This window comes from Atractosteus spatula, chromosome 20 (genome assembly GCF_055471065.1).
Source record: "Atractosteus spatula isolate fAtrSpa1 chromosome 20, fAtrSpa1.hap1, whole genome shotgun sequence".
Lineage (NCBI taxonomy): Eukaryota > Metazoa > Chordata > Actinopteri > Semionotiformes > Lepisosteidae > Atractosteus > Atractosteus spatula.
In genome coordinates, this window is record NC_142725.1 from 13,103,355 (window position 1) to 13,126,236 (window position 22,882).

General features: G+C 38.3%; 1 protein-coding gene across 3 annotated transcripts in view; it reads left to right on the forward strand.

Moving 5' to 3' along the window:
* The window catches only part of acot7 (acyl-CoA thioesterase 7), a 93,085-nt gene that overhangs the window by 24,077 nt on the left and 46,126 nt on the right, over positions 1–22,882 (forward strand). For all 3 annotated transcript variants that reach the window (XM_088937982.1, XM_088937983.1, XM_088937984.1), the window contains 2 exons: positions 6,488–6,602; positions 7,939–8,025. In XM_088937982.1, coding sequence (XP_088794108.1) covers positions 6,488–6,602; positions 7,939–8,025 — 202 coding nt within the window. The remainder of the gene's footprint in view (positions 1–6,487; positions 6,603–7,938; positions 8,026–22,882) is intronic.

The window sequence follows — 22,882 nt, forward strand, 5'->3', positions numbered from 1 at the left end:
CATTCTTTGTAAGTCATGAGCCAGCTGAGGTCATGGCAATACCTAGCAAAATGGAAAGGTGCTGTTGAAGCTAGTTCATTGTTCCCAGCTGTGCATGTGATTTAAAACAACAAAGCATTCCCATAAAAAAAGTTATTGCGGGGTCTTGTTTATTTTGCAATGGAAAATTCTTGCAACAAACATCAACAAACATATATCGCCTTAGGAATTTCTTTCCCCCAAAATGTTTTTTTCTGCCTTAAATTGAAATAGTAATCATATGGAGAAAGTTGAAAAGGTTGAGAGGCTTTGGAGGAGGAGAGACTGGCACTGTCAGCACTGCGTTTCTCCTCCGAAGAACACCGAACAGCAATAAGACTGCCTCTGCGAAACAAACTTAACAAAACCTGCTACCAAATCATAAAAAAACTACAGAAGGAAAACAGCTCGCAGTATTAATACTCACAATAGATACCATTAATTTGACAAATAGGGAGCCATTTCTGTAGAAATCTGTTACTATGCAAAAATACTGCAATATCTGTGCACTCATTCAAACACAACAATAAATGCAGTCTTCTCAGTATTCATCAGTAAATGACACTGTAATTTTTAGCCACCAACCCATTACATATGATTGTAATAGTTTAATACATTTAAAATGCACCAAAGTACTCTGGAAAATTACACTGACTATGGACACTGCTGTTGTATCCTTGAGTGAAGCACTTCACCTCCAGTACTCCACTTCACCCAGCTGTGAACATGAGTACCTGTGTTGCTGCGGGTAACCTTGTGATGGACCAGTGGGCATCCAGCAGGGAGTCATTCACTCTAGGTCTGTTTGTGAGAGGAACAAACAAGTTGGGTGAGCTGGAGGAAACAGCGAAATTTTCTCTTTTTCCCTGTGTGCAGTGCAGGGATTGTAGCTTTAATACATGCATACTGTACCATCCATACAATTGTTAATGTGATACATATGATGCATGCAATTCAATGATGACTTCTGAACTCTTGTAATAATAATCTCCTGGGCCATCTATCCACTTTAAAACCCTGATTTACACAGAACAGTTGCTGATATCTCATTGTGCCAAAATTATTTGTCTGAAATGGGACTGATCTAGTATTCTGTGTATTTTGAAATGCTGCCCATTGTCAAAGTTTTTAATCTCCCATTCATATTAAAGAATATTTCTCAAATTCTTAAAGGACCTTAATGCTTATTGGATTCTTGGTAAATCCCCCAGTTTTGTTTTGTTCAATTTCAAGCCAAGTGCTCCTTGCCATAAAACACATATCTGTGATCCTGTTGTTTCAATGTGAGATATGCATGGCTTGTATCTGCCGTGTTTAAAAACAGTGCTATCACACATTAGACAGCTCTTGTGATACAGTTATTTTAAAGCTGAAATGTGATATAAAGATTACTAAAGGCTCTGGTGTTTATATCAATAAGTTGTGATTAATCGTTTCTATGATATATCAGCAACGTACTGCAACAGTATTCTGAATGATTTTATTTAGTTTCCTTGTCAAAAGTAATGAACTGACTGAAAACCTCTTTTTGAGAAGCATATTCTCATGCCACAATTGAAAGACAGATATAAGCTGGGATCTCTTCTATTCTTCTTGAAAATAAATTATTAAAAGCAGGACAAAAAACAAATTTGAGCTCCACACAAAATACATCTTGAATGGTGTTTCTTCTTTTTTGTGTTTGTATACAGTATATAGAAAACACAATTAACAACATCCAAAACTAGAAATCCATGAAGTAAAAAACCTGTTATTATTTATTCAATAGGCTGTTAGTTAAAAGTATTAGTTGTTGGTCTGTTGCAATTTAAAGAAAAAATCCCCATGAAATAGACTGTAATTAGTTCTTGATGTATTGGAACAGTAGAGTGTTTTTCTGCACCATCAGAGCCATTCAAGCTTTCTACAGAGGTAAGCAGTCTGCCTTTCAAATCAGTTTCTGTGCCATAACATCTTACACAAACCTGCTATGCTCAAAGAACAATAACTAACTCTTTCTATGTATGTAGACAGAAGTAGAGATGTTTCAGTTTGCTAGTCTGCCTTTTAGCCAGTCTGCATTCTAAGCTGTAAGTGGAAAGGTCTTGATATGTTATAAAAATGAAATATTTGCAAAGGCCAGAGTAATTAAATGGGTAAAGTGGGACAGTTGCTAATCTCCAGCTGGTTCAGAAAGCATTTCAGAGGGCCTTTGCAGAGTTTTGAAATGTATAAAACAGGTAAAGGTTGTTCTTATCAGGTAAAGGTTTGGTTAAAGGTTAAATGTCTGATTCACTCTGAATGTTCCAAAAAAGAAAAGCAATTCTTGATGAGAGAAGCTGTATGAAACATAAATAAACCTCAGCTCACAGTTATAAAATTTGGTTCCAAGTGACTAATGGTACCTGCAATAATCCATGGTCTTGGAGGTCTCATTAAATAAATCTAACATGTAAATCAAATACATATGGGTAAACATGAAGATTGATCCCATCTCAAGACACTGCATACAAAAACTGTGTTCACATTATAGAAGGAAGACAAATACATTTAAAGCTATGCTTCACATATCACTAAACTGAAAGTAATTACAAATGTACACTTTACATAGAATGTTTCTCATAACTGTGACACTGTGCAACAGTCCACTTGACATGACAGTAACTGTGTACTGATGCAGCCATCTCTGAGAGTTACAAATGGTGACAGCCATTTGGCATAAGGTGTCTACCTTAAAAGTAGGACTGGGTGACTCCTATTAATATTAATTGCATGTTATACATATATATTTAATAAATGAAGTCTGGGACTAGGTTGCATAGCAGGGTAATTTCTGTGTACTATATTTCTCTATTGATGTCCAGCAATGTCATTCAGAAGATCATTTTCTGAGTTGTGAAGGAGAAAGGTTTTAGGCTTTCATCATTAAAGTCTTTTAAGCTTCTTCTCACTCCTAAGAGGCAGCAGTTTCAGTTTAAATCTACTTTAATGTAGGGCATCTGGGACTCGCTATTGTGTGAGTGTAATAAGAATGTAATGTCTGATATCTTTTTAGGGACTCTAGTAACATCTCTCTCTGAAAATGTGACTCAGAAACAGAAACTTAAGTGGGCTGCTTTGATAAAAACAGTATTATTTATAATGTCCTGCTGTGAGGCATACAATTAGTTTTAATCAGTCAAGTAATGCAGCTCTCCTTCTAGGATTTATCAATGTTATGTTGATCAATATCAACAATTTCAGTTGAGTACTCAAAATAAGTTGGTTAGTCATTAAAGCAGTAATAGATCAAATAAAATAGGAGGCTCTTCTACAGCACAGTACAGTGAATTATTAGAAGAAACACCATGCATCCTGAGGTCAAGAATTTGATTTGAAACAGCTGATAAGGTTTGATCAATTATTTAAAGTTATGTAAATTCTTTTGCTTTGATTAAATGAAATAATAAGAATTATATATGTATTGGGAGAGTTAATACAGGACTTTTCTACACTACACTAAAATGGTATGACAACGATTTTAGCCTTTCAAGAATTATAGTTGAATAAATGACACTAGATTTTTTAAGGTATTCCAAAAGCCTTTAAAAATGGCTGAAAATGATACACAATAGTATTGAATATACTGCTATACAGTAAATGCTCAGTCTAAGGCTTGACAATGCACTTTACAGCCCTTAACGCCTATCATTGAGGTACCCTTTGATCTCCGCTAGGTACTAACATCCTCCCAGCTATAAGATAGAATGAAATTATAGTCCATCTCCGTTCCACACAACAGCATGGCCAACTGCACTGCGGCATTCTGGGATTCCCAGATGTTTTGGGGGAGAGCAGCATAGCCTCTGTTTGGAAATGCAAAGTGCCATATGCCTTTCTGCTGTTCTGTAGGAAGCTGATGTCTCCAAAATTCATGGATGTGGCATGTGGATTGTGCCAGATGGGAAATGATAAAGTGAAATTCAGACTCACCCAGATCATATCGAAAACTGCAGAGTTTAGGCATTTGGGAGGTCATAATTAAGGTAGTTTTGTATATCTTACAAATTCTTTTGCCATCTCTATCAGGAACCTAGATACAGTTGTTTGCTTACATGTTCAGATAAGCTACTTAAAGTAAATCTTTTTCCAATACTGAAGCTATCCACCCTCATTCTCACTCTCACTAATGCACTAAAGTATTTTTGCGATGCTTGTTCCAACAAATGCAATGGTACGATTTCATTTTCACCTTGAGAGTTGCATTAAACCTAAAAGTTAAATGTTAAATTAAAGAAATCTCTGGCTTTTATACATCAGCATGCAACATGAAACAAGACTTTTAATTATTGTTTTGCTGCACAGAGATTGCTGCAGGACGTGTTGATATTCTAGATGGCAAGGTTTGCAGCAAAACAGATGTCTCTTGTTTTGACATGTGTTGCGTTGTTTTTTTTTCAAGTGAATTATGCATGGATTCCCATCAGTTTAAGGTTGTTAGAGAAATTCATTGGCATGCTCAGCACTGCAGGTAGATATCAGTATTTAGAAATAAATAAAATGTGTGTGAAATAATAATACAAGTAACCCAGTTTTCAAATATATATTTATTCATCATTGCCAAGCTATGCAATCATTTTTGTTACAGATTAATCCTCCCCATTTGCAATCGCCAACTGAGATTTTTGATCTGAAAGGTTTACTTTTTGGCTCAGTGTGATGACCCTTGTACCCACACAGCAAGAATAAGGAAGTAGAAAAGTGCTCTTCTAGCTTGGCCACTGAAGCTGCTCTTTATTTGACACATTACAAGCTTTGCAGCAGCGTACGGGAGACTCAGCTCTGATTGGATGTGAGTCTTGATTCTGATTGGACGTGAGTCATGTGATTCAATGATGTCACTGTGTGGCTGCAGGCACCAAAGAAATCACAATTGTGCACAAGCATTCATTACCTGCTGTGTGAAAAACACCAATCACAAGCCGGCAACTGACATGACCCATGATTGATTGATCTCTGGATGATAGAGCTCAGGCTCCTCACACCAGGAGAGCCTTTTACTGGGGGCACCCGCTGTATAAATTATGCTCATCAAGCTGCCTTGTTAAAAAACAAACGTAGCATCATGGCGAAGTATACATTCTGGTAGTAAAAGCCCACATTAAAATTCTTTAATTAAAGAAGAAGGAAATGCTACGAGATATTCTAAATCAAGTCTGTTCAGGGTCACACTGGTAATTTGCTCTCCCACAAGGCAGTCAAAACATGTCTTGGGATTCAGGGTCAGAGGACAGGAAAGCACGTTCCCAGCAGGAGTTATTATGAACTGCATTTGTATGTCCTTCTAGAGCTGCTGCACTAAGAGAAGCAGGAGAGGGGATCTGTAAAATAAGTCAACTCTGACTCAGCGGGAGCCAAAGCAACAGAGCGAGGCAAAAGCAATGCAGGAAGCCACCACCCACTTGAAGAATTCTGACAAAGGTGGAAAGGGGTACTGCCCACACAATATGTTGCTGTTGAGAAATACTGAATCGTCTTAAGGCAGAGAGCAAGGTGTCAGTGGGAGTTGCAGTACCTTTGTCTGCTTATTTTTGTTTTTTACGCTGGCAGGTTTTTTGGGTTTTCCCTGATACCACTGCTTTGCATTTTTCACCGGGGCTCCATTTTCCTGTAACAAGGTTAAACCTGACTCCAGGACACAACGATGGAGCTGCCTACTGCGTGCCGGCACACTGCTGTTACAGATGCCACAGTGAAGGATGTCACGCTTGCAGAACATGTTGCTGTGAATAATGTTCCTTCCAGCAACCCCTGTGCTGGCAGTATTAGGCCCTCTGCACGTTTTCCTGCACAACATTTTGTCATGCTGGATCATTCGCTCCTATTTTTGCTGATTAAAGGTCTGCCTGCCCGTCTTCTGCTGATATAATTTCATTTTTTAAGTCTAGTTGACTGATTTCCGATAGCTCTCTCATCAATAATGCATAACTGTGAAAGCTGTGTGCACAAGGTCACACAATAAAATTGAGAAATATGTAGACAAAATACACACGGGGAGCAAGATTAAGGTCTGACAAGACAAACGCCTTGAAAGCAATTCAGATGTTCAGAGCAGAAATAGGTCCCAGGAGATCAGGACATGTACGATGAAGCCGTTGAGTCACTGAACGCTAAGGTTAGTAAAAGCTTGTCAGTCTTCACTGCCTATGATCAGCAAAAACAGTGCCAATAAAAATATGGACATTAGGAAAACAAAGGTTTGAATAAAGTAGTTAAAAAAGGCTGCAATTAATGGTGATCAAAAGTGCTGAAGTAAAGACTGGCTTGGAAGGAGTTGTTTTGAGGGCCAAGTGGGTAGTTAAGTTTCTGCAGGCAGGCTTGAGCTCCTTATTTCCACTCTTTGGCTGGGTGCAAGTGTGCACTGCTGTGTTGAACAAATGAGCTTTTCCTTAGCTTGGCTTCTATAATACCCTACAGCAGTGATGAGCATGTCTGTTTTATTGTTTCTCAGTACACCAGCCAGGAGGAAGAGGAAGAGGGGAAGAAGAGATATGAAGCCCAGAAGATGGAGAGGATGGAGACCAAGGAGAGGAATGGGGATATCATCACCCCCGTGACCAGTCCAGGTAACACACCTTCCTGTCAACAGACCAGCAGGCCAGGCTGTAGAAGCTGACGGCCTGGTTTATTTCAACCACTCAGATCAAATAGCAACTAGCTGCCCAATAGTTTAGAATGGCCTCTTGTTTGTAACCTTTCTTACATCCTAAATTAGCCCAAAAGTGCCTGTATCAGGTTTGGGCTGCAGCTCTAGTCACCTCTCTCCAGGATTCTCTACACAGCGGCACACAATTGTCTGGGCTCCGCCGGGATGAGTTTAGCTTGATTCAGAAAGAGGTGGTTTGCCTTGCACGTGATGCATGTCGTGTACTGTGCATGTGAGTTTGTGGTGCTGTTAGTGAGAGTCAGACCACTGCTTCCATTGATGTTCACTCCTCTCTGGGGCACTGTGGGACTTGTACCGTCAAAACACAGCAGACGGCTCTGACAAGCATGTACTCCATTCTTCTCTCCCATGGCTGGTATGAGGATCTCTTTTGCTCACATTTCAAATCTGGACAAAAAAAAAGAAAAACATCCTATTTAAAGTCTCATTTTAGCTACAATTCAGCTTTGGTTCAAGACTCGTAATACTACAGACACAGCGAGCTCTTTGGATACATTCCTTCATCAGTATTTAGTGGGGGAAAAGTCACTTTTTCATTCTGTACGCCATGTTTTTGAGATAAAAATACATCTAGTTTGTCTATACTGGCCTATTGACTTTTCCTTTTTTTCATTATGCCTCTCAGACAGGCAAACAAAAGGTAAGTTTTTCTTTTTTTCTTCTTTCTTACCATGCAAGGTTACAACAAAGGTGAGAATAAATCTTGAGTTTTCGAGGCGAAAGAAACCATGAGAGGGATTGATTCACTGCGGGAGAACAAAGGCCATTAGTAATAAAAGATTAAGTAAGCAACTGCAGAAAATATTGCATCCTATTTTCAAGGACAGTGACATTGGTTTTATTGTTCAGTTTAATCCCTCCCCTCAATATATAGTAAAATACCTCCTCCTTTCTGGATTCTGTAAACCATTGATTGCCAGCATTCATCCAACCTGTGAGACACTTTGTATGTTCTATTCCTGCTGTGTGCTGTGGGCACATATCTGAAGAAAGCAAAACAAAAATAAGTATAATTCCCAGATTAAATAAATACAGCAACCTACTGTCGTCTACATCCTTGCCTCTTTCAGAGACGTGGTAGGAACATTCTGCAGGGTTCTTATGGTAGTTTTCAGGGCAGGGCATTTGCACAGACAGGCATTATAAAAACACTGAGGATTCTATATTTTTTAGAAATCTCCAAATTATCTTTATATATGTAAATGTAAGTAGAATTCCCACTGTGTATTTTTAAGATGCCTACACTGTGGGATTCAGCCAGTCCAGCCTGATCCATCTTGTCGGACCATCAGACTGCACTCTGCATGGATTTGTACATGGAGGTAAGGCCTTATGACTTATTATTTGGAAATCTGAACAGTTTCTTGGGGCCCAGCTGAGCTGTTACAGAAATATGCTCTGTGATTCCAAATACTGTTGAGATATGCTATGTCAGTGCAGCAGTGGAATGAAGACATTTGAGGGTTCTGTGTTTTATAAGCTCAAAGGAGGTCAAAGCTAATATTCCTAAAAAATAATGATGTTTTCTGGGAACACAGCTTATGCTGTAGAACTCCATGCTGAAATTTTGGCTGTGAGTTACATATCAACATTGTAACTACTTTGGCTTGTACTCAAATTATGGAGGATTTAACTACAATGTCCCACATAATGGCATCAAGTTACTCACCCTGAACAGCAAGATTGTTAGTATCCGTACCATAGTTATTTTCTGGCGCACAGCTGCTTATTTTAACAACACATTCCTTTTAAAAGTCAAAGCGTGATGTACTGAATTAAGCACAGCGATCCAAATCTAATTCATGCAAGCTTGAAAGGATGTACACTACTGTCACAATATTCTCTTTGAACACATAGTTTATGACACCTCACTGTGTCATTCATACTGTACCAAGCTTGAAGTGAGTTTCTGCAATATTTGGGCAAAGTTTTAGGCACCTGTATCACATCTATTTACCAGGCTATGGAGTAGCCTGAGGGAAATTTTATATTAGGAAAGAGAAAAAAAATATCTAAAAGGATTTTTAGAACCTTTCTGTGGCACTGTTTATTTACTGCTAGGTGACAAACTTCAGGAGACAGAATCATGTTACTAGGGAAACAAGAGGTTAAATCAATGAAGTGGTGTGTTGTGTTGACAGAAAACCTTTTAGGATGACTCCCCTATTAATTCTGTTTTATGCTGTTATCCTAAGGCAGGATATACTTCAGTCCTTCAAGAATACGATGGCAAAAAACTAACAATTAATAAAGGCATTCTGAGGCTCTTGTGATTTTTTTACTTTATATCTCCAGACAGAAAAGCCAGAATCTCAGTATTTTTAAGATGGATTCTTTCTCAATTAAAGGTCTTATTTAAAAAAAACCAGATAATTTATTCACATAAACTTTACTGGTCCTTTCATTATAGGCTGTTTAGTACTGTAGCCCTGCAGATGTGATGAAGATGTTTTTCCAGTAAAACAATATTAACATTCCATTAATGTCCAGGTGCAATTTTAAATGAGGAAGTATTTAAAGGCAATTATAACACGCAATTACTGGCTTTCAATGCATTTTTGTTATTTTGGACACATTCCCTGACCCAATTAAAATGCACTCCAAATTTGTTCTTATACTCATCTCTTCTAGGATAGTTGCATTGTATTATCTTAGTTTAGCGACAGTTGCAATTAAATAAAACCTTTGCTAAAGGTGAAAGGATGCCATGTCTGAGACAGCAAAGCAGGTTTAATTGAATGCACACACCGCAATGATCAGTGCAAAGCAAACAGCAAATATTGCAGTCAGTGTTTACTAGGTGCTGATGCTACCAAGACTCTTGCAGTAGCCTTAGAACATACAGTAAACATGTTGAAACGCGCATAATCGAACATAAATAAAATTAGTCCCTGAAATAGTAAGTGTGTTTGTGGGAGCTGCCCTCTTCGGAGTCTTCGGTGGCATGAAGACTCCACTGCTCCCTGCTTTCCACACGAGGTGTTAGATAAACTTGTGTTGCTGCGTTGTCTGCTGAGCCTGGTGTTCCAGAAGAAAACTCCGAAGGAAAATTGTCACTGCGGATGAGCCGAGCACTGTGCCACAGAAGTGCTTTAAGGGGGTATTCATCTGCTGTGTGAAAAGAACTACACAGGGGTGTAGTTTCCGCCACTTCTTTTTCTAACAATACCTTAACTATTGCCCTACAAGCAGTAACATCTTAAAAACGTTCCCTTAAACTAATGTGACTGTATTAAAAAAAGAAAAACGTTGTGCTGCAAAGGAAAGAAAGCAAAGTCGAAGAAAAACACAATGACAAACGACAATAACCTAAATCTTGCATCTTGACTGTACAGGCCCTGTTTTGTTTTTATTGAAAGAACTGTGTACACTGATAATTTGGAAAAATAACTGTCTTAACTGCCAGGTGCAGACAGGTTTTATGTGTGTGTGAGATTAAACATCCTGGTCCTGATGTCTGTGGCAACACTGGAGTATGTATACTGTATGCACAGGGGAGCTCTTCTGACTAATTCACAACACAGCTTTAATCACTCCTGTTCTATCAGTCTAAATAAAGCGAACAGCAAGATTTTATACAGGGGTAACAGCTGCCTCTTTGTCAACAGGGCATATTGTCTGTGGGTGTTTTCAGTTCATTTTATTGAATCATTTTGGTTTTTAAATGGAGCTTGTGTTCAGATTAGTGGCAGACATATTGACAGCTTGCTCTGAGGAAGTAATCTTTGGTAGACAGCTATTAACCTAGTTATTACAAGTCCTAACACAATTGGCAGAAAAGCCATAAAGGCATCTCAGGTTTTTAAACTGCCCAACAAGTAATAACACCTTAATTAAATTCCCTTCATGTGTAACTTCTTAAATCACTGTTTTGTTTTAAGTACTGTCAGTTCTTCCGAGAAGAAGAAATCTAATTTTCCTATTAAACAATAGTATTATATGATGAGAAGAATGGACAGGATGGAAATGACAGCTGGAAAATGTTGTGGAACAGGACTTAACATTGGGGGCAACTAATTTAAGATGAGCACTCATTTTGTAAGTATGATGTTCCTGAAAACGTGAGGGCTGCAATCAGTTATCTTGCCATTTAAAATTCTGTAGAAAATAAAGACAGGAAAAAACTTTTAGACTTCAGACTGGATTACAATTTATTGTAATACTCAATAAGGAGCCTTAGAATAGTCAAATGGTAAAATATGATACTGTTAATATGCGTAGACTAAAATCAAAGATGAACCTTCACGTACATAAGTAAAGAGTCCTTTGGCTGTAAATTGAGATGCCATTGAATCAGATGGAAATTGTTGGTCATTGCCAAAGGGAAACCATTGCCTTTTCTGCCTTTTACAGGCTATGTGATCCTAATGGTTTGTAAATTTTAATCAATCGTTTCTCTAAAAGAAAAACTGATATCTGTTTTCAGTCAATAACATCAGGCACTCATAACAAAATCCCTTGAGAATAGCAGTTCCTGTCATATTGATTGCAGATTTTGTACAAAGAAAAATAGATTAGTATAGGTCAGGGGTCTACATTGAAAGGCCCTATATTGAAAACACTCCAAAAAGATTTGATTGATGAATTTTTACACAGTACTGCAGCACGGATTGCATCTGCTTCAGGACCTGTTTAATGCATGAAGAGAAGCTACTAGACAACTGTGTGTCTGAGCCTGCTCTTCTGTATTTTTTGCTAATCCTTTTATCTCTTGCATTTACCAGTGCTCAAATTTTATGGCAAAGATCTGGGACATACTGTAATTGTGCAGATATTGTAGTACAACAGCTGCTGGATTTCAAACTGGTAGGTTCCAGGGGCCAGTTTTGGTTCTATTGAATAAAAAAGTCCCATTCCATCTATGACATTACCAGAGGAGACTGCCTTTTATAGGAAAATAATGTTCAAAGCCTAAGAAGAACACAGCTGGAATTTTAAAATGCACAAGTAAAACAACTTCCCTTTTTCTTGGGCCTGGTTTTAAAATAACTGTATAGCAAAACATTAAAATGTCAAAATGGTTCCAAATAACAGAAGCCTATGCTCAATGAAAAATACTGAAAAGTGTTTTTTTTTGCGCTGGTCTTGCATCCCTCAATTAAACTGTTGTTGTGAGTGACTTGTTCCCTCAAAGACTTAAATTAAATTCAGCTGAGTTCGATATTTAACAACACGCTGGGGACTGTTCAACTCTGGTTTCGTGAAAGGCTAGTTCCGCGCTTGTGGATATAACCAGTATGACAATTGCTTTAGGAGTCCATTGCAGTGAAAGTTATTTGAGATCTAGGTTAGATCTTGCTTGACTTTCCCAAAATAATAACAATCTTTAAGTCTTGGATATTCACTTTCATATAGACAGTACCTACCAATGCTTTTTTCTCTTTTTTGTTACAGTGTACAGTGTACTACAATTTTCCATTGGCTGTTTAGAACATTCAGAACAGAGCCTTCAGTTTGTGTCTGTTACAGAGGCTGTAGCCTGTAGATATGGTGGCAGGGCAGCAGAAGGTTTTAATTGGTCAGTAACAGGCAGCACCAGGAGAGCTAAGCAGGGCTTATTTTGCCTGTGCAAATAGGAATGTGGAATAACAAGAAAGATAAAGCAACCTGTGAATACACCACCTTGTCACAGAAAAGGGTGATACATTTCTGTGCCATCAACACAGCAGTGTTGCACCTTCATTCACTAGAAGTCTGAAATACCCCAAATCATCTTAGCCATGTCCGGATTTGAATCTTTTACAATAAAGTCAACCTATCTGATTATTCAGGGAAGTATTCTAAGGCCAGGAAATAAATTGTGCATTTTTTTGTGTTCACCAAACATCTCCTGTTATGGATCAGAAGCACTGTGTAGATGAAACTGAGAAATCCTGTCCCAGTTAAGGGTCATTTGTCTGCGCGTGTAGCAGAAATCTACAGCCATCCTATTCATTACAGGAGAGCTTAACTCACAATCCAATCTGTTTATCTTGTTAGGATCCACCGTGTCTTTGGAAATAGCAACTTGGGATTTCTGCCTCTGCCTATGATTCTATTGTGCTGTGTATGGCCTTGGAAAAAAAATAAATCTAACAAAAAAAAGAACTGAGATGTGAGCTGCAGCAGAATAAAATATGTAATATCCTTTTCACTGACTGATTGCTTTGCCTTTAGAAAAGTGCTGTTTAATGAAGCTAGAGAAAGCCCTACAACACAAACACAAGTCAAATGGCCCTTCAACCAGACACTTTAAATTGAAGTAGATTTACCGAAGAAAGAAACAAGACTTGCTAGAAAGAAAATAGTCGTTTTCTCTTCTGTGTTATGTTTTTTTTTCCATTGTGATGGCTTGTTCTATTTTTTAAGAAAGAGCTCCAAAATCTCAAGCTGATACCTTATTTCATGTGGAATGGTGGCCTGTTAGTGTAGCCTGCAGCATTTCCTGGGGGAGGTATAAATTAAAAATCCAAGTAATAAATGAATGCACAAAAATCATCCGAACCGCTATTTTAAAAATTAATGTGATCAAAATATTTGTGAGTGCTTTTAGTATTTTTCATTATTTCTGGAAAGTTACAATATCCTTTCCTGAGCAAATATTTCTATACAGTATATTGCATTTGACTTTTATCTTCCTTCATGAAATAAGTTTTTTAATTGTGCTTATAAATCACTGTCTGAAAAAACACTACCTAAGCACTATTCACAAAAATACCAAGGACATGTTTATTTGTATGGAGCCCCAGCAGAATAAAATAAGCACCAGTGTCAAGAGCACCTGTTTGGACTGCTGGTGTGAGTGTGATTTAGCAGCTTGCTTGTTAAATATTTCACATAAGTCTGAAAAGAGGAAGCTATTGCATTTCCCAATATTTATTTAGTGACCAAGGTATTACATAGGGGTAAATTGGCAATAAAGATATGTCCCCCACCACATTTTATGCACTCTCTATTATTTACAGTGAATATTAGGCCTTATAAGCAAGATGTTTTGTTTCAATTGCCTTTTGTTTTTGGAAATTTGTACAAGGCACCAAATAAATGCTTTCATTAGCAAGGCTTTCTGTGGTTCATTAACCTATAACACTGCAGGGTCAATGGAAATTAATTCTGGTCATGTTTCAGTGCACAGTCATGGTTTCATCAGGAACAGTCCCATTAGACATGGACACAATAAGGAGAAGTCCATTTAATTGGCTTGTTCACAAGGTGGATCAAAATGGTTGGCACGTAGGGTGATTCCTGCAAAGAGCCTTCCCCTCTTATTATTTATAGGCTTCTCTTTCCTGTGTCTTAAGGCAGGCAAGCATTTATCCAAACACACAATCAAAAGCAATTTCTTCTCATGCATTCAAAGGATTAAAATCTGTCTTGGCTAATCATAGTTCCCTTTTCTGCCCTGATTTATTTGACATTTTCTTTACAGAGAAATTTTAGCCTTTTATACTGTCTTCCTCACTCTTTCCAGGCTCACAGGTCACCTTTTCCTTCAGAAAAATATTGATTGCACTCTAGCTAGAAAAATGATGGAATTTTTCAAAATCGGTAAGAAATCTCGACAGCAGAGTTGTCGCTTTCCAATATACAGTACGCATCCTTAATTTATATAACAGAGGTATTTTTTGCAAAACCTTTCAGGACATATTTAAAAAATGATTATCCCTCCAGTAACGTTTAATCCAAAATTTACTTTATCTAGCCTACAATGGCAAAAAATTGTGATTTTTTGGTGATTTTAATGCTTCATTTTCAGTCTACTGAAAGTTTCTAACTACAGTAGTTAAATGATGCATGATCCAAGACTCTCTTGGTGGGTTAACTATGCACTTTCCATACCAGAAGAGCTAAGCAATTGATTTGTTGGCTTTCAAACTTATATAACTGAGGCTAAATCTAAAACACTACGCCTCTTAAATTCTTAATCGATCTTTTCTGTTATGATTATGAAGTCCATTCCTCTATATAATCCGGATTTCACAACTTGTTGCTGAACTGACGCTTGTAATGAACGCACTGTGATGTTGTGTTTATATTGACCACCCATCAAAAATGGTTCAGGCGGTCATTGACTTCTTTTTCAGATGATTTTGTTTCTTATAATCAAGAGGCTTTAATGACAGGGCATTGAGGTCATTCTCAGAATCATTAAAGACCTTTAAACCATTAAAGTTTTTGCTTCGGGACTTTCCTGGAGCATGAAAGTTGATGTTAATGGTCAAAATGCCCAGAATCTGTGTGTCTGGAAAAGAGATTGGTGAAGAAAGGGATTATTCATGCTGGGATAAAACTCCACTCCCAGAATTTGTACGCAAGTATGTTTCAGTAAAATGTTTTCCAAGAATAGGACCAATCAGATTAACGTTATGCTCTAATTAACTGTCCAATTTACCTTAAAATCAGGGCCCTGCAGCAGATATAATCTAAACTATTAAGTCGAGACCCCTGCCAGGTATTCTCACTGATTGTACCAGATACATGTCAATCTCGGATTGTTAAAATGCCTGAGAATTACAAGAAAATTCTTTGTTGTTACTCAAGCCAATGCCTGAAATGAGACTGATTGCAGTTTCCACTGGAAAGAGCACTCAAAGCTATTAGATGGGTAAAGCTCAACAGGACAGAGAAGAAATATGGAATCCTGTGAGACAGCATGTAGATGTGTTGTAGGAGCCAAGCTGATGCAAAGTCTGACGAATTGCAAAAGAGATGAAGCAAACAGAATCCTGTTGGGAACTGGGATCAGACAAGTACGGAGGCTATTATAACACAACCCCACAGAACTGGGTTACCCTCTAGTTTTAAAAGTGTTTACCCTGTGTCCTCGACTTCCTATCCTTCTTTTAAAAAGGACATATATCCCCCATGTGCTGAAACTGCCATAGGCTACCTCTGGCATTTGAGATTGGTATTGCATATTCAAAATCATTGATTGAGAGCAGTTTAATCAAGGAATTAATCTGGACATTGTTTCTTCTGTTCTTCCCTTCAGGAGATGAACCCAGTGTAGCTGCCCCTCATAGTAAATAAATAAAATTTTTATTTAGGCTGAAGGACTATTTATATTTCCCAGGAAATGTGCCCATACAGTTATTCTGGCATCCCCAACAGTTGTAAATCTCAGAGATAACCATCTAAACCATCCACCTACTCTACTGTTACAATCAGAGCTTTCTTATATACTATAGCTAATGCGGAGGCATTGCTAAAAATATTTTACACCATTCAAATGAATTCATTTTGGTAGTTTGGCCACACCCTTTTTAAGGTGGAGTAGAGAGGTGATATGAATTAGTTTGCTGCGTAGAGAACAGAAGTACGTCTGTGAGGATGAGGCTGTTGGTTCTCCTGCTCTAATGAGAGATAAGTCAGGGAGCTGCTGCAAGAGGTGAAGGTGAGGTGAAGGCAGGGAAGAAGATAGTTACCTGATATGTAAATCTATGTTGGCATGAGAGGGTGAGATTAGGGTTTGACCTTCTTCTGAATTGTAGTTCAATATTTTATTTTAAAAGTCTAGGGCAAAAAAACAACCTGCCATGAATTCCTGCCTGTGTGATATGCTCAGGCATATATTCTTGTGTGTTCCTGATCTTTTCTTTTTGTCCAGTAACTCATTGTACTACGTGCCTGGGGTTAGTACTGCTTGGGCATACAGGGGTGAAAGAAACTAGTGCTCCACAGTGCTTAATTTCCTAAGACATCCTCTGAGAAGGTAATGTCATCTTTCCTTTTCATGCTGACAGCGTCATCTAGCTCATTTGGTAGTTTGGATATTTGGTCTGGATAAGGATCCCATCCAGCTGCTTCTTGAAGGAAGCCAGCGTATTGGCTTCAACAGTATTTTTGGCCAGCTTCTTTCATAACTCTGTACCCATTTAGATAAAGAGTGCTAACTGCTTTGAGTGTTTAAAGCACTTCTGCTTAGCTTCCATGTTTGTTCACTGCTTTGTGTCTCACTGTTATTCTTTTTAACTACGTCCACTGTGTTGAGGATTTTGAAGGTGTGTGTAAGGTCTTCCCCTATTCCTTTCTGTTCAAGACTGAAAAGATCAATTCCTTCAGCCAGTTAGTGTAGGAACATTCCTTTAAGGCCTAGAATTCATCTGCTTGCTGTCATCTGGACTGATTCTGAACATGGTGTCCAAAGTTGTATACAATATTCTTATAGATGTTAATTCTTCACTTTTGTCTACACATCCTTGACATTGTCCACTATGGGGTAGGATACCAACTGCTGTCTTATTACTTTATTTCCTTCATAACTAAAAAATGATTCTGATGATTTAGAGCACAAAGTCTGGAGGAGGTACGCGGAGGTTCTAGACCAAATTCTCCTTTGTTTTTAAAGCTGTAAAACTAATGAAACATATTTCAAGCATCCTTTCTATGATGAAGTGTTCACGTCAGAAAAGCAGATTCTATTTTACCGACTCTTTTCACAAACCAGGCTGGATAGTAATTACTGTTTCACTAAAATTAAAAAAAAATGTGTTCAGGAGAAGAAGTAGGAACACACATAAAAATAACGGATGAAGTGACCTGGCAACGAAAGCTGTTTAGTAAACTATTTACAGCGATTCTTTATCATCTATTAAGCAATTCAAATTGGATTGATAAAGTTGCTGTTTGTGAAGAACCATAGAGTGTAGATGTGCAGGCTGAGCAGACCACAGCCTTATAAAGAAGAAGACGGTGCATTTAAACAGCCAAGACGATAAGACTGCTCATCTTCTGCCCCAACAACAACAATTACTTTTCTTCCAGCCCGTTTTTGTGAAGCATGAAGTAAGGAAGGCAACTAATCTGGGGAGGCTATTCCAGTACTGTCTACTAGATATACTGATGCTGTCAAGTGTCTTAGTATTCATCATGCTGCTTGATGAAAGAACGTTCATAGAAACGTTTTATCAATGCAAGTTTTTGCAGCATGTTGCCCTACAGGGACATTTTAGTGCTTTCTCTACATCATACTTTAGAAGCACTGCAGCAGAATATTTGTTCCAATAGTAAGGTGAAAAGGTTTAGATGCTCAAATACAGCAGATTCTCATTGCTTGTATTTTTTCCTCTCACCGTTTAGATAAGATGGCAGCTTTGATTCACTTGATACCATTCATTCAGATGAATTACAGCGACTTAATGCCTCCGCTTAATTGAAATGATCAATTTTGGTTAAGTTCAGTGGCAATGCTTTCCTCCCTCCTTCACATTCCTGCCGGGTCTTACACTTCTTTCAGAATGGGCTTCTATCTGAACTTGTGTTACAGAGGACTCGCTCAGCAGAGAATCTCTCTGTCCTGAGGGAGAAAAATGAGATTTCCTCCTCGAAACAACATCTTGTCAGCAGGTTGCAGGTGAGGGTGCCTGTCCTCTTCCCTGATATGCTGTTTTATTGGTCGTTTTTATTATCTCCAGACAGCTAGTGCTGTGCCGGTCATGCTGGATGGAGCTACCCCTGCTAGTTAAAAGATGGCAGAAAAATGGGGGGGATTTTCTGGCTGTAATTCTCTTCATCAAATGCTCCAGCCTGCCCTAGAATGGAAAGGCTTTATGAACCCCTCTTTCCCACAGACAATGAACACACAGTGTTGTGTCAGGTCATCGCGAAAGGCTGTGGAATTCTTCCATTTATCCTATACACTCTTCTCTCCACCCCCCTCTTTCCTCTTATTAGGGAGGCTTTTTGCTAGTTTCCATGGAAACCTAGCTTGATCACCACAGGCTCTGAAAGGCCGCACTGTTCAAGTCTAATTTTAAACAATTAAACAGATAGGAAAAATAAAGAAAGGTTTCTGTCTGTGATGTCACCAAGTGACCCAATGGTGAAATAATTTGTGAAATGTTTGTTTCTATTTGTACATATCAATTGTCTTTATATTTTTTTGTCTACAGTGCCAGTCTTCATTTGTATTATGTTGCCATGCAGTAATACAGAGAAATCTGCACAATAGCTTTTCTGTAAAATAAAATCTGCAATTCTGTGGAATTATAGTATGTACCTTTTAACAAAGGTCCAAATTCACAGAAAACACTCTCATACATTTCTCATCTCTATAGAAATGTATGTATACTGTATGTGAAAGGTTTGTGTTAGCATTTGTGTCTGTTTGTGTCAGCTTCTAAGAGCTATTTTTAGTGCTCAGTTGGCTTTATTTCTTTTTGAGTGTGTTACTCTCTGCGTTTAAGGCCTCTCTGTTTGACAAGGCAGTAGATTAATTCAGTGCCCAGTGGAATTAGCCTCCTGACTTTTGGAATTTGGTTAGTAACTGCTTTAGAAGAAAGTGGCTGAAAGTAGTTGATTCAATCAGATGACCAGTAAATCCCTTACTAATGGGAGATTACAACAGATGCTCTTCACAGCACAAAAGGCCACCCGTGCTTCAGCAGCTAAGGGAACCTTTCATTACTTTTGCAACAGAATGTCAAGAAGTGAACCCTAAAAAAAAGACCAAATGTTTTTGGATGAAGTGGGTCACCATAATATATACCACCACAACATAATGGAAAATCTCCTGGAGGTATTTTGTCTTTAATAATACATTTACATTTAATAAAGCCTTATTGGAAAATTAGAAAAGGTAAAAAATTGACAGTTTACTATTAAGCATAATGTAAACATAATATTTAAATTCAGCAACATTTTACAGATTGCTGTCTACCACTTGTCTTCAGGTGATAGCCAAAAACTGAGAAAGTATATTTAATCATGCACCAGTAGTGTTTAAAAAGTAAAGTTTTAAATTTTATGGCAGTTACGTTTTCATTTATAATTAAATAGGGAAAAATGGCAAAATTAGTGAAGAAACATGTAAAGTAAAACAACACAGATATAGCAAAAGGGGGTTCCACTAATGTTTTCTGTATCCTTATAAACATTATATATCTCTATGTGTATGTATACTGTATATACAGTATAAGATACTAGGACCGATACTAGTATTTCTAGTACTGTTAGTGTTTTTAAGCTTAAAATGTTCCTTAACAGTCAAGCAGGTGCAGCCAGGAACTGGATAAACATCCATTAAACTAACAGATCGCTGTGAAAATGCAGCTGGCGGATTTCCAGTAGACCTCATAAAAATAATTACGGTGGTGAGCCAGGTTTCATCAGTCACAATTCAGAAACAGTGAGAGTCATATTTTGTCTTGAGTTTCTTTGTAAATGAGTCTGTTTGCAAATAAAGGCTCTTTCGGGAAGCGGGTGGCAGTCAATGATCCATACCAAGACTCGTTTTTGTCCACTTGCCAAATTATTAATTCTTTTTCTTTTTGCCAGATTTGCTTTTGGGACTTCAGAATGGTCTCTGCCATTTGCCCAGCACTTGTTGGATCTCCTGACAAACATAACCCATGTCTCTGCCTGCAGGGGCAGTCCTGTCACCCACAGGATAGGGGTCTAAGCTCTTAAAGCAGACGATTCCATTTCTTCATTTTGCCTTGATTACAGTTCTGATCTCCCAGCTTCTGTTAAATGGTTCAGAAATACAAACATATGTGACACGACAGCTAATGGACGTTGCCTTAAAAAGAAGCCTATTGTTGAAGTCATGTATCGATTCCTCTATGGTACAGCTATAGTTTCCCCACCTCATTCATGCATAAGGAGCCTTGAGGAATTTAGCTTTCTCTAATGGTGTTATGTAGTTAATTTATATACTGTAAGGTATCTACCAGCAACTAAATCAGCATATGGTCTCCTACCATTTTGCAACCTTTTTTATGTTCTTACGTAAAGGCTTTGCATTATAAGAATGTAAGAATTCCTTAAGAATGTAAGATTGTGAATTCTTGAATAGGGTCTCCTCGTAGTCTTCACTCTAGGGCACTGGAATGTGTTCGGAAAGCTGTTTGCAGTTGGGTACATGCACTGTGCACTGTGGAGTTTTCAAAAAATATATTACAAAATTATTCAGCTCAGAGAACCGTTGAGTGTGAAACATTGACAATTCCCCCCCCCCCCCCGTTTCTCATGTAAGCCCTATTGCTTCAACTTTTGTTTTTTTTTTGGATGCCTTTCTGTGTTTTTATAATATTAGGGAAAGAAATGATGCATACTGACCTCGATTAACATTGAATTTCATCTCATTAACAAAAACTAAGAGCAAGAAAACTATGGGACTACTGCCTAGCATACTCACTTAAAAAATATTCTTTTCCATGCTTTGAAATGATGTCTGAAATTCAGCCTCCATTCCTGTAAGAATCAGGCCTGGCCTAGCAGTGGGATCTGTGGTAACCATGACAGCACTTACGATTTGTGGAAGTGGATTTTGTAAACAATTAAAATAACATCACAAATAACCTCATATGCGCACATTAGGGCCCCCAGTCGACCTGTAGCCGTGGAAAGAAAAGAGATGCCGAGGGAATGACAGAAGCATACAGATATAAAAATATTTTCAAAATATAAAGTATTATAAATAAGAGGAAGACATTCTAGTCCATCATGCTTGCTTTGTTGCAAACATCTTACTGGACTAAAGATTTGATGTAGATGTTGTTTTTATGGTCCCAAGAAAATAGTTTTAACAGCATGGCTTGGAAGTTTATTCCAGCCCACCCCTTCTGTTAAAAAGAGCCTCCTCTTCCCAGCCCTAAATACACTTTCCTGTGACTTCCAGTAGTGCACTGGTCTTTTTGTTTAGCATATGCAGGGGTTTTCTAATTTTTTGATTGAGAAGATATATGAAAGATGGGGGATTTTATGCGAAACGCAGAAACGGTCTTCTTCCACATCGGTTTAGAAAGAAATAAGCGCACAGTGAAAAGAGTGCTACAAGTAAATGTGTTACTGTTCAAAGTGTATGAGCCTGACGCTGTGTTGTCAGAATAGAATTTCTCATTCCAAGAGGATCCTAAATCATTAGTTTCAGTTCCATCTCCTTTTGTCTGTGGGAAGCATTTGTTCCATAACACTGACTCGCTCCACAGATGGAGACATCTTCAGCAGTGTGGTTATCACTATTTATATGGCGGACAAATGGAAATATAATATTAATTTGAATGCTGCTTCATATCTGTTCCACAAAATGGACAGTTAATTGTCTTTTAGTTATTTCAATGCATATTTGGTTGCATTTCTTGAAGTTGAAGCAGGGAACTGCTCCCTTATTTGTGCACATGAAGGGTTATCTGGGGTCAGCTCGGCTTGCTTCACATGGTTTGGAGGAAAGAGGGTCTCTCAGCCCACTAATCGACAATTCCTATTTGGGAGGGACAGAGAAAATAAAGATGTCAGCTTAAAAGGAGGATGAGCACACATTTGAGTAGTTGTTTATACTAAAAATGCACTGTAAATAAGACTGCTAGCCCTTTCTGACAATATGAGCAAGACCTGTTGCTATAGTAACTGTTCATTACGAAGCAGTTCAAGCTTTTTAATTATCAGAGTTGAGATAAAAAACACTTTCTGGAGAGAAAAAGAAATAAAAAAAGATCACATTTACAGGTCTAAATTTAGCTCCGTTTCTGAGGTTGGTAATTAAGGCCTCTGGAGTAGAAATCTGAAAGACGACTGTGACTGCAGCTGCTAAGGAGAGCCTGTTACTGTTGTGTTTGGTGCCAGAGCTTGCCTGAGAGCACTGCACAGGAAAATTTGGGGTAATCGTCACAAAGAATCTAATCACTGCAATGTTTGCCCTTTGGGAGACTTGGTTCTTCTGGTATTTATTTTCTTTTTCCATTGATCAGTGAGCTCCCAACACCCCCTGCCTCAGTATACAAGCTGTAGAGCCCCATACCGTCCTGTGGCCACACAGTGGAGAGCTGCTTGCTTTCTCAGCCTGCCTTGTCCTCTCTTTTTTATTTACTGCTCCGAAATAACTACACCGCAGAATTCCCTCTGAATTCCACACGGGCCTACTGTAGCTCCTCACAGTGTCAGGGGAGAGCTGTGGGGGGTGTCATCATGGTAATCATAGTAATCATGGTCACTACCACACCAGCCCTTCGTTGACAATTGGAGCTGCTGATGAAGCCTTTGTTTCCCCCAAGCTAAACAAATGTGTGCAGCCACTTTCCACTCTAATGCACATCATATACCTGACCTAGACTCTGTTTCCAGGCAATGTCTGGCAATGTCTGGCAAGTGTCCTTTGGAAGAGTAAACCAATGTCTAACCATCCCGTCCAGAGTCTCTGCTCCACTTTTGACTCTATTGTGACCAGTCTGGATATAAATCTTAAGCACCACCCTTGCAAAG